At 37.9% G+C, this 13,189-nt stretch overlaps 1 protein-coding gene and 1 pseudogene across 16 annotated transcripts in view; one reads left to right on the forward strand and one right to left on the reverse strand.

Moving 5' to 3' along the window:
- The window catches only part of LOC128928299 (uncharacterized), a 204,857-nt gene that overhangs the window by 55,256 nt on the left and 136,412 nt on the right, over nt 1-13,189 (forward strand). For 5 of the 15 annotated variants that reach the window (XR_013519514.1, XM_078329467.1, XM_078329463.1 and 2 more), the window contains exon 3: nt 12,872-12,993. The exons of 6 other annotated variants lie outside the window; for them this stretch is intronic. Coding sequence is in view for 5 of the 9 variants with exons in the window: in XM_078329458.1 (XP_078185584.1) it covers nt 12,872-12,993 (122 nt within the window). In the remaining 4 variants the exon portion in view is untranslated. Of the gene's footprint in view, nt 1-5,484; nt 11,629-12,871; nt 12,994-13,189 lie in introns of those variants that run through there. 4 more of the 15 variants (XM_078329455.1, XM_078329457.1, XM_078329470.1 and 1 more) reach the window with 3 other exon arrangements.
- LOC100387013 (sterol carrier protein 2 pseudogene) lies at nt 12,036-12,493 on the reverse strand (annotated as a pseudogene). Its single transcript, XR_013519515.1, has one exon. The product of XR_013519515.1 is annotated as a sterol carrier protein 2 pseudogene (transcript).

The raw sequence follows: 13,189 nt of genomic DNA on the forward strand, positions 1-13,189 counted from the left end.
CTCCCAGGAATGAAGCCAAGAAAGGTAAGGCCCTATCTGTGTGCATTCCTACAGTCTAATGTACTTAGTGAGATATTGTTTAATGAGAATGAGTTGGACATGACAGCATGGCTAGATAGTGATGGATTTAGGATTTAAACATACTTCTTTCTGGTTCTAGAGACTTTGCTGTCAACACTATTCACTTTTGGACAGTGTCATTTTAGGACTGATAAGGGTACTTTATGCTAAGATCAAATATATTTTGGATCCATCAGATGAAGTTCGATAAAAGTGGGTTATTAAGAACCCATTGATAAGCAGAGCTGCCTGACCAAAATTTCCAGATTTTGCTTCAAAGAGAAATGTAATGAAAGTGGGCTGATGGGAGGGGGTGGAGGGCTGGAAAGTGTAGCAGGAACAGCTACTTCTATAATGCCCTTGACCCTGCCTTTCTCTGTTCTTCACTCTTGCTGAAATTGGCCACCCTGAGTGTGTTCAGATAATGATAAATTATCTCTGTCACACTGTGTGTGTGTGTGTGTGTGTGTGTGTGTGTGTGTGTTGGGCTATGTACAAGAGAGGCAGCTTCTGTGACTAAATGAAGACTTGTAATTAAGGAATTTGTCGGAAATGGCAAGGATGCATTGGTGCTTGGTCCTTAGTACTCCTCCCTGAGGCCACATTTCCTTGAACTGGCTTATATTTGCCACTGACACTACTAGCAGCAGGATGGAGGGGAGGAAGAGAGAGACCAGGTGTTGCAATGCTTAGTGCCTGATTTCAGCTCTGCTACAAACTAAAACAGTACTGACTTTTGTTAACCCCCAACCTCTTTGAGCCTTAGTTTCCTCATCTGAAAAAAATCAATGATGGTTTGAATTCCTTTACAATCTGACATTCAATTATCTCTCTCTCCATTGTGGCAGCACTGGGAGCTATTGTTCTGTCTCTGGTGGCAGTTATGACTTCTGCATTATCAAGGGGCCCTCTCTAACCTAAATAACCCCTCAAAGAAATTAAATTTGTAATCATTTCTGCCTGGTAAGCGAAATAACAACAGAAAAAAGCTAGTTGTCAATAGCCCTGTGGATGGCAAATTAATGAGATCTGTGCAAACACTTGCTCATATAGCTATAATTTGCCTTTCATTTTCCCTTGCAACTCAGAAGAAAGTGAGTAATTTTCAAAGAGCCTCTCATTGAACGTATTTAAAAAAATGTCGTTGGCAAAAGGGGCATTTGGTTGCTTGATTACCATGTATCTGAGTATGTGGAACAGTTATTTTTAGCTGGGGGTAATTAGCTGAGTAGAAAGCTAAAGAATCTTGGGGGCAGAAAAATCTTTGTCTTATGTTGGCACGGAGAAAGCAAAGCGAAGATCAGAGTATAGGAGGCCGTTAAATAACTAAATAAGGGGTCAGCTGCATTTCCTCTGGCTACTCAGAGGTGAGGCCCTAAAGCAATGGAGACAACATTGTGAGTGGGAATGTGTTTGCAGGGTCTAATTAGTTTACCCAAGCAAAGTGCAAAAGAGAAAGGGCTAAAAATACATAGATTGTAAAATTCATGGCTTCATTTGCTCTTCTGCCTTTGAAACCTTTTTGAAACCTTATAGTAGAACAATTTATAATCCTTGAAACCTTTTTGCTACCACTCTTGTCAGCTTGTCTAAGGCCACCGTAGCTTATCAGCTATGGGGGAAAGTTGTTTAAACTCTCTAAGCCTCCTTTTTTTTCCCGCTGGTTCACTTAGGGGCACTAATTCCTGATTTTCTGAATGAGTTATTGTTGTTCAGATCCCATAATTGTTTGCATATGTGCTCTATAAGATGCGTCACCTAGCGCACATTGTGGGCAACCTCAGGTGTAGCAGTTAGGACATCTGTGTACCTGGATTTGGCTGTTAATAACTGAATGGAACTGGGAGGAATGGCAGAAGAGACCACTGTAGAATTTTTCTGGATTCTTTTGGTTTCTCCAGAAAATGATACTGCTCCTATATTTGAAGATAACTATCTGCCTAGGCATATGAAAATTCTAAGGTTGACACCGCTTTGCATTGATTCTAGGGCAGGGTTTAAGGATTGCTGGAGCAGCAGCAGCATTTTACATTATAGATTTCAGTCAACAGGCTGGTCATGGCCTCCTCAGTGTGCCAGAATCTTACAGATGGTGGGTGTCAGTGGGCTGGACTCACAGTTTTCATCTCTTAGGCTGGCCAGGCCCATGGGGGCAATGGTAAAAATTTAATTGGAACATATATCAGAAGTAATAAGAGATCCATCTCCTTAAAGGCTTCCTAGGAGATTTCCTGAAGATTTATAAAAGACACTTCATCAGAGTCATTGATCAAATGACTCTGATGTTTCCCTCTCACTGGAAGAAATTCAGGTCACCAGGCCACTTAAAATCATTGTGTTCCCCTTTCCCAGTAACCTCTGCTCATATAATTTCTTTATGTCATATCATATATTATTTAACTTAATATCCTGAGTAGTGGAGCTAGCAAACATGCAGTATCACTATAAACTGCAGTATCATAACAGACTTTCTTTAAAAATCATCTAATTTCTCTTTAAAAACACTGATATTTTTGTAAAGTAGTTATCTTTAGGAATATGAACATTTTATAATGCTGGAAAAATTATTTGAATTTCTTTTCATTTAAAACCTATAGCTTTTTATTTAATCCAGCTTTCACAAATATTTTATTTTCCCACTATAGAAAAATTTAGTTTAGAGATAAACGTAAAGAAAAGTCACCCACAGCTCCATCCAAAAGTCAACAACTCTTAAGATCATTATTTTTGTTCTAGTTCTCATTATTTTTGCTGAATCTATGTTTCATATAGTTTCATCATGTCAGAAAATACTGTATATATATGAGCTTTAAAATAATACATTTTTATTGTCAAATTAAATACATATTTAATATGGTGTAATTAGGACATATAGAGAGATATATAAAAGGGAAAATTAAAGTCATTTAAAATCTTACCCAAGCTAATAACCATAAACATTTTGATGTATTTTCTCAAAATATTCTTTCCTATGCCTTTTATATTTTTCTTTATTATTAAGTACTTCAAGCATATAGAAAAGACAGAAAATAATACAAGAAGCAATGGAAAAATTTTAAAATACGGGTATTTTTCTGCATGTTTCAGATTGTTTAGTTTTTCTTGTCCCTTGCCCTCCCCAAGTGTCCCTTTTTTTCCTAGCAAAACAAAGCATTACAGATATAGTTGCAGCTTTCTATACTCAATTTTATCTTTCTAAAAGTTATTGATATTGAAATGTCTACCTCTGGCCTATGTACTTTCCCCGCTGAAAAACACTTTACCATATGGAAATACCACGGTGTACAATAACAAGCAATAGTGCCATATACATTCGTGTACAGGTTTCTTGGGAAGAATCTCTCTTACTATGTTCCTAGAAGAGGGATTGGCAAATTGTAGGGGAGGCTTGTCTTCATTTTTACTATGAATTGCCAATTGTTTAAAGTAGTTGTAACAATTCGTATTCCCACAGGCAATATGGGGAAGCTTGTTTCCTGTTTGGTTTCACTTGACATTGCCAGGCTTTAACTTTTTTTTTTTTTTTGCCAATCTTATGAGTGTAAAACAATTTGTTTTTATTTATATTCTGCACACACTTTATTACTGGGGACACATGTAACCTTTCTAATGCACAACTGTCATGGATTTGTTTTCAATTTAGCTCATGTATTAAGCATGGAAAATTGCCAGGTTTCTCGAAGATGCCAATCAGGGCTGCTGATGGATTTGCTGCATTAGATCCACCCTCTCCAGCTCTGGCCCTCTAGTGTCAGTATTTCTGCCTTCCAGTTTTAGTAGTCCCTCTTTTCAGATTCTGGGAACATTCTGGCTGTAGAAATCAGTTGCAGTAATTGGAAGGACTTTTATTGAAGTGACTTACTTGTCTTCTTACCTAGTAATTATGCAGACTGTAAAATATATTTATGTAAAAATTCAAGTTATATACAAAACCAGACACTACCCAAGCATATACAAAGTTCACGATCCCTTTTATTTTTCTCTTTTTCCTCTTCCAATATATAACCACTTGTAGATTGCATTTATGCACAAATGCAGTTAATATTCTCTAACATATGTCCTTGGATCCATGAGAAGAAGGTGAATGTGATTTAAAAAAAATTAATATTATATATCAACATCAGCACAGTATTGCATAATACGGAAGTAAGATAACTAATCTAACTCTTCCAATAATGGACATTTAGGTTGCTTCTAGTTTTCTATTATTTTAAACGATGTTGTGGAAAACATTCTTGTAAATGTCTTTGGACATCAATGTGAAAATTGTCTTAGGAGATATTTGTAGAAATGCTATTTACATGCTATTTTTTGCCTAGTTTATTAATTTTTATTTAAAACATTTTAAAGTACTTTAGGAATTGGTGACTTCTAAGTAGGTATAGAACACAATACCTAGATTCTCTGAGCTTTATGTTCTGTATGAAGTGGGGGAAGTGACAGTAACTACCTCTTAGGGTGATTTTGAGGATTAAATGAGATACTGTGTACAAAGTCCATAGCATGGGGTTTGGATCACAGCAGAGACTAGAAAGTTCCATTTTGCTTCCTCTTGGTCCCCAACCCCAATATACCCTTGGATATTTTTCCAGCACAGATTTTAATGTTTGATAGAAATGGAGTCATATTGTGATCACGTTATATGTAAGGTTTCTTTCAGTCAAGAAAGTGTTTTTGATATTCAGCCATGTTGTTGCACATGTCAGTAGTTCTTTCCTTTTTTCTCTGCCTATCTCAGCTCTTAGAAAAGGAATAGTGCAAAAAAGAGAGAAATAAAACAATATTTCCACTTCTATTAGGTTTTGGTTTACAGTTGCCATTGTTCTCAAATATCTCTAACAGGTTCCCATGGAAAGAAAAATTTATTTTCTGTCCAGAACATAACAGGAAACATAACAGAGGCAGAAGCCCTCCTAGCCCTGTGTGAAAATCATCATGTTGACTATATTTCTCAACAGGTAAATGCAGGTGTAGGGGCAGCTGTCAGTCTTTGTTTTCTCACTATCAGTTCCACCACTTTTATTTTTTCATCTGGGGAAAAATAATGATGATTGTAAGAACAATGAAAAAATAATAAAAAGGACAGTAGAAAAGGTCATTGAATGCACTGGCTGTGGCAGGGAGCAGTAGAAATGGTTTGCTTTTTCCCTTTACTTCTTCAAAGCTGCTATGTCGACTCATTCTTACCCACCTATTGGATAGAATCTTTGATATTTCCTATTTCACTGAGTAATTTAAGCTGCTAAGAAATCCTGTCTAGTTTAACACAGGAGCAGATAACCAAGCACCGCATGTTCTCATAAGCGGGAGTTGAACAATGAGAACACATGGACACAGGGAGGGAATAACACACTCTAGGACCAGTCGGGGGTCGGGGGAGCGTGAGGGGGGAGATTATTAGGACAAATGGCTAGTGCATATGGGGCTTAAAACTTTGATGAAGGGTTGATAGGTGCAGCAAAGCACCATGATACACATATACCTATGTAACAAACCTACACATTCTGCACCTATATCCTAAAACTTAAAACGAAAAAAAAAAAAGAAAAGAAATTCTGTTTAATTTCAAAATTCAAAAATCTCATTCAGCTTAAAACTTCACCCTTCCTTACATATTTTAACACATAAAATAATCAACAATGAAAACAGGTATAGGTTGAGCATTCCTAATCCATAAAACCCGAAATCCAAAATGTTCCAAGATCTGAAATCCATCCACATGGATGGCTGAGATAGTGACGTGTGCTTTCTGGTGGTTCAATGTATACAAACTTTGATTCATGCACAAAACTGTTAAAAATATTATGTAAAATTTCATTTGCCCTATGTGTATGAGGTGTATATAAACATAGGTGAATTTTGTGTTTAGACTTTGGTTCTATCTTTAAGAGATCTCTTTATTATATGTAAATATTCCAAAATCTAAAAAAATTCAAAATCCAAAACACTTCTGATCTCAAGGAATTCAGATAAGGGATATTCAACCAGTACATCTAAAAAGTCAATGGATACTTTAAAATAAAATTCTAAAAATATTTAAAGTGTCCAGAAGACATCAGGAGAAAAGGAACAGGACAAAAAGTGGGGAAGGGGATGCAAACAGAAAAACACAAAATAATAAATTATTAAATTGTAAGCTTGAATCCAATTACATCATTCAGCCACTAATAAATCTATATTTAATAACATTAAATGTTAATGAATTATACCACATACTCCAATTAAAGTGCAGAGATTGCCAGAATCGATTAAAAAAACCACAAGACCCAGTGCTGTATATAAAATACACACTTTAAATAGGAAAAAAAAAAAAAAAGACAAATATAGGTAGGTCTAAATAAGTACATTTAATTTTTTTTTTTGAGACAGTGTCTCACTCTATCTCCCAGGCCAGAGTACAGTGGTGCAATCTCTGCTCACTGTAAACTCCACCTCCCAGGTTCAAGCAATTCTTCTGCCTCAGCCTTTTGAGTAGCCAGGATTACAGGAAACTGTCACCACACCTAGCTAATTGTGGGGGTATTTTTAGTAGAGATGAGGTTTCACTGCATTGGACAGGCTGGTCTCACACTCCTCACCTCAAGTGATCTGCCTGCCTCGGCCTCCCAAAGGGCTGGGATTACCCGTGTGAGCCACTGTACCTGAACCTAAATAAGTACATTTAAAAAGATATACTATGCAAACAGTCAGTAATGGAAGTCTAAAGATGCTACATTAATATCAAATAAAATATGCTAAAGTCAAGAGTATTTCCAAAGATAAAGAGAGATATTTCGTGATTACAGAAGAGTCATTTCATCAAAAAGATGGATTAAAAAAATTTGTGCATTAATTTGCACAAAACAAAATTGAACTAAAGGAATAAATAAACAATCCACAATTTTTATTGGTGATTTTAATACCCATCTCCCAAGCAATTGATAGATAAACTAGACAAAATCTTAGTCAAGATGCAGATGATCTTAACCACACTCTCCACCGTCTTGAACAAACCTATGGAAGACTACACCCAATAACCACAGAATACATATATGTTTCAAGTCATGTAGTGTTCACTAGGATAGGTCACATGCTAGATTATAAAACAACACTCAATAGATTAAATCAAATTGAATTCATGCAGTGTATGTTACCTGACCACAATAGGATTAAAACAGAAATTAACAATAAGAGAACTAGGAAAGCTCCAAGTACTTGGAGATTAAATATAATCCACAATCCCAAGAAGAAATCAAAAGGTAGAATAGAAAATATTTATTCCAAGGGATAATCAAAATAAAACATGTCAACATTTATGAATTACAGCTATGGGAGTTCCCAGAGGGAAGTATAGCTGTACATGCTTATACTGCAGTAGAAAAAAAAGGGGAAGGTCTAAAATCAATGACATAAAGCTTCACCTAAAGAAGATTGAAAACACACACACACACACACACAGAGCAAAGAAAACTCCAAGGAAGTAGTAAGAAGGAAGCAATAAAGATAAAAGTGCAGAGATACACCAAATTGAAGACAGACAAAATTATAGAGAAAACTAATAAAGCAAAGAAGCTGGCCATTTTAAAATATCAACACTAATAAACCTTGAGCTATTCTGATCATGAAAAAAAAGAGAGGAAACACAAATGGTCAGTATCAATATCAGAAGTGAAAGAGAAGTGAAATTATCACTGCGGATCCTGCAGACATGAAAAGAATAATAAGAGACTATCATAAACAATGTCATGGTGACAAATTCTGCAACTTAGATGAAATGAACAAATTCTTTGAAAAATACAATAAAAACTGACATACATTTTGCAGAAAAAGTGCCTAGAAAAATTAAAAGATACATTAAGCAAATGAGTATGCAAGCCACAGCCTGACAGAAAATGTTCATAAATCTATTTTCAGACAAAAGCCTGATTTCCAGAATATATAAAGCAGTTTTATAACCTGGAAATAAAAAAGCTGGGCACAGTGGCTCACACCTGTAATGCTAGCACTTTGGGAGGCCAAGGAGGGTGAATCGCTTAAGCCCAGGAGTTTGAGACCAGTCTGGGCAACATGGTGAGACCCCGACACTAGTATAAATACAAAAAAAATTAGACTTGTATGGTGGCTATTAAAAATACAAAAAGTTAGCCTGGTATCAGCTAATTGTGAGACTGAGGTGGGAGGATCGCTTAAGCCCAGGAAGCAGAGGCTGTAGTGAGCCAAGATTGCACAATTGCATTCCAGCCTGGATGACAGAGCAACTAAAAAAAAAAAATAATAATAACAAACACCCTTTAGAAGGGGAAAATATTTGAGGAGCCACTTTGCAAAGATAATATACAAGTGGGACAAAATGCTTCATACCAAGAAGCATCAAGGAAATGCAAATTAAAACCACAGTGAGATACCACTACACACCCCACAAAATGACTAAGTTTGGAAAGACTGCCAAATGTTGGCAAGAATACAGCACAAGTATAACTATTGCTAATGGGACTATAAAATAGTACAACTACTTTGTCAAATTTCCGGAATTTTCTTATAGAATGAATATACATCTCATCTATAATAGATTTCTGATTTAGGAATTTACCCCAATTAGTGAAAATACATGTTAATAAAAATACTTATAGAAGAACACAATAGCTTTATTCATAATAATCAAAAGTTGGAAATACTCCTGGTGACCACAAATAGATCAGGTAGCAAACTATGTTAATTCATAGCATAAAATACTACTCAGCAATAAAAATGAAAGAGTTACTGATATGTGTAACCTGATTGATAAATATAAAAATCATTTTGTGGACTGAAGGAAGCCTTATATATAAGGTTATCACAATATGATTCAATTTATGTGGAATATCTAAAGTTGGCAAACAGTCTACAATGGAAAAAATCCAAGGGTACAGAGCTGGAGACTGAGACAGGTCATGAGGAAACTTTCTGGGATTGTATTAGTCTGTTTTCCCACTGCTGATAAAGACATACCTGATACTGGGCACTTTATTAAAAAAAAGGTTTAATGGACTCGCAGTTGCACCTGGCTGGGGAGGCCTCATAATCAAGGCAGAAAGTAAAATGGACATCTTACATGGTGGCAGACAGAGAAATGAGAAACAAGCAAAAGGGCTTTCCTCTTATAAAACCATCAGCTCTTGTGAGACTTATTCACTATCACAAGAATGTATGGGGGAAACTGACACCATGATTTAATTCTCTCCCACCAGGTCCCTCCCACAACACGTGGGAATTCTGGGAGCTACAATTCTAGAAGAGATTTTGGTCAGGACACAGCCAAACCATATCAGGGATTATAGTAATGTTCTTTTTTTGATAGAGTTTTGGGTTACACATATGTATACTTTTGTCAAAATTCGGTAAATACATACTTAAAATTTTTGCATTTCATCATTTGTAAACTTTACACCAAAAGGAAAAAAAGATACCAAATTCTAGTTAATGCGCACGGAGTTTACTGATGTCTGCAATTTACTTTAAAATGCCTAAAAACTAAGATGGATTAGTGGATGGATAGAAAGATGGATCTATGGATAGATATGAGATAAAACAAGACTCTAAGTTGGTGAAGATACAGTTAAAGTGTTCACTGTAAAGTTTTTTCAACTTTGCTCTACGTTCATAAATGTTTATAATAAAATATCAACCAATACCGTTTTCATCCCTCCTCCTCTGTGACAGCCTCAGCCTGAGAAACCCACAGTGGGAAGGGAAACAAGGGCAGTGTGTTTGGTTATGACCATCCATCCTCACTCCTTAGCAGTGGTTTCTGGTTCTTCTAGGGTTGGCTAGGGGCAGGGAGAAAGGAGAGAAAGAGGAACAGATAGGGCCTTATTGAATAGTTCAGTTGTATTATGGTGTCACATTTTAGGAGCAGGCATGCAGTTTTTGGCCCTTTCTCATGGGTTCCTGAGAAATTCTCCTGGTAGGGATCTCTGACAGCAGTTCACTACCTCTGGTAATACATTTTCTGTGAAGCCACTAAGAGCCCTCCTACCACCTGCCTCTGGGGGTCCCGGGCAGCCTCTTCCTCACCCCTGGCAGGAAGCTTTTCAGGGCAGAGTCTTCCTTAAAATCAATGGTTTTCTCTGTTATGGAATTCCTATTTGGCCCATAGAAAACACGCATACACCTTTCTTTGGCTTAACTTGAAGTACGGCCAATTCCAGCTCCAATCTTTATCACTTCTGTCTGCCCCATTATTCCAACTTGGCCACAGCCTTTTGCCTTTGGATTTTATTCAGATGGGATAGCAGTTCCCGAGTTCTCCAGCCTTCAGGGACGTGAGCTAATCAGTTTGAATGGTTAATTAGAAGTTCCTGTTCAGGCAGCTCATTAGCTTTAAAATGAAGCAGAAGCATTTTCCCATCCATGAGAATTGGGTGAGGAGGGAGTTTATACAGCACACAACACTTTCAAAAGTCTTCAGTGTAATTAAAAAAAAAAAAAAGCCCAGCGTGGTGGCTCACATCTGTAATCCCAGTACTTTGGGCGGCTCAGGTAGGCAGATCATATGGTCATAAGGTCAGGCTTTGGAGACTAGCCTGGCAAACATGGGGAAACCCTGTCTCTACTAAAAATTCAAAAATTAGCCGGGTGTAGTGGTGGGCCCATGTAATCTCAGCTACTCAGGAGGCTGAGGCAGGAAAATCACTTCAACCTGAGAGGCAGAAGTTGTAGTGAGCCGAGATCATGCCACTGCACTCCAGCCTGGGTGACAGAGCAAGACTCTGTCTTAAAAGAGAGAATTTTTAGTCCTGTCCTATAAAGGTAAGAGGTAGATAATAATCTATTCTGGCAAAACTGGTTCTTGCCCACACACTTTGCAAAGTCTAGAATTTGATTGTAAATGAGAGGATTCTTGACAACTACTGTTTGGTGCTTGATCTTTGACTCCAATGCCAAACTTGGAGAAGACAGCATGTTTCCACTGTTCTGAAAACAGTAGCTAATCTGTGCTTCCCTTTGCTGTCTCGAGTATAGTAAAACATTTATGAGGTACAGAGGCTTGCAGAAAAGTATTTTAGAAGTGGAGTCAGAACTCTACTGTGGAAAGGGGGCTGAGAGAATCATGAATCCTATTCCTTCTCTTCCCAGAGGAGACTCAGAGTTGTGATGTGGTTTCTCTGGGTAAACATGAGTAAGTAACAGAAGAGATCAGTAAAACTCTGGTTCGCTGCTCAGAAATTAGTGTTTTGTGACCTCCCCTCTGCCCGAGAAATAAGCATGAAGACAGCGCTTTTCATCCCATTTTTTTTTTAAAACTCAGATGAGCAGGTGTTCATTTGCTCCACGTGGTGGGCTTTTGAACTGAGAGGGGCTGAGCACGGAGAAGCCAGAGTAGCACTGCCCCCACCCCAGGCCACCTGAAACTGATCATGCTGCTTTCTTTGGATTGGCTGCCCGTTTAAAAGAAGACTTAAGGGGTTTTATTTGGCTCTGTGATTCTGCTGGAAGGAGGCCTGAGTAAGGTCGCGCTCAGGTTGCAGAAGGAAGGGGCCGTTTGTCCTACAACCTGAAAAAAACAGAACTATGATGAAGCAGCATTGTTCATCTGAGGTAATACCCGAGGTACGTTGCCTCATTTCAAGGAAATTAAGGACGTGAATACACATGGAGTGAGGTTAAGAATGGAGGTTTGACAGGCAAAAGGAGAAAAGAGAACATCTCTCTCTCCTGCAGAGAGAGAGTGGCTTCTGCGTATGTTTTCTGGTTTTGTGGTGAACTGCATGGCGTTTTATAGACTTGCTTGACGAGGTGTTGTCTGATTTACGTAGGGTTTAAATATGGGTTGGACCAGGTGAGATGTTTACATAGCTTGTGAAGAAGCTGGCCACCCACCCTAATCTTCTTATGCATATAGGTTTTCTACTTTGCCAATGCATGTTGTCTGTTTCTTACTGTAATTGTGGTTGATAAAGAAAAAGGAAAATGGAGCCGTCAGGTTGAGCATGCCTGGCGCCCAGGTAGCCAGCAATCAAAGGGAATTCTTCACAGCTTAGCTTTGCCTGGTTGAAGCTGAAGATTTTGTAACTTCATAGCCAGACCCATGTTGCCAGTGATTTTCAATTTGCCTTGAAGGAAGGCCGACTGATGATTCATTCTACCAGTCATTAAAGCCAGTAAGTCTGAATCAGCCATTGTGATTGTGCAGTCAGCCTTTTTATCTGAGTTGGGAAGCACTGATCCTTTGTCATTCTTCACATCCACCATTAAGATGGCCTCTTTACCCCCAGGGCCATCTTTCACCTTGAAGGCAAAAATACCACCTATTTTTTTCACAAACTGTTCCCTTTCCTCTTCAAGTTTCTTCTCAATCTCCTTAAACACAAGATTTGCCTTAAATCCATCACTTGCAGAACTGGTTGGAGCAGCTTCAATCTGATGGGTTCTAAAAGAACTGGCGGCTTCGGGAAAACCCATCTTGTAGAGTGTTACCAAATACTGTTTTTTAAAAAACTTTTCTGAAAACATAGGGGAGCTTTTAACCCACATGATTATCTCAATGAATGCAAAAAAAGCTTTTGATAAAATTCAACTTTCATTTGTGTTAAACACTCTCAATAAACTAGGTATTGAAGGAACATACCTCAAAATAATAAGAGCCACATGTGACAAACCCACAGCCAGCATCATACTGAATGGACAAAAGCTGGAAGCATTCCCCTTAAAAACTGGCAGAAGACAAAGATGCCCTCTCTCCCTGCTCCCATTCAGCATAGCTTTGAGGGTGTTCTTTGCTCTTGGATTTCTAGTTTTTTTAATTGTGATGTTGTGTAGTTAACTTGAGATTCAATTTTTTTTTTTTTTTGAGATGGAGTGTTGTTCTCTCAACCAGGCTGGAGTGCAGTGGTGTGATATCGGCTCACTGCAACCTTTATCTCCTGGGTTCAAGCAGTTCTCCTGCCTCAGCCTCCTGAGTACCTGGGATTACAGGTATGTGCCACAACACCAGCTAATTTTTTTATTTTTAGTAGAATGGGGTTTCACCATGTTGGTCAGGCTGGTCTCAAACTCCTGATCTTGTAATCTTCCCGCCTTGGCCTCCAAAAGTGCTGGGATTACAAGAGTGAGTCACCGCAGCTGTTCCGAGTTCTCACTTCTTGATGTGAGCATTTGGTACTATAAATTT

This window comes from Callithrix jacchus, chromosome 7 (assembly GCF_049354715.1).
Source record: "Callithrix jacchus isolate 240 chromosome 7, calJac240_pri, whole genome shotgun sequence".
NCBI lineage: Eukaryota > Metazoa > Chordata > Mammalia > Primates > Cebidae > Callithrix > Callithrix jacchus.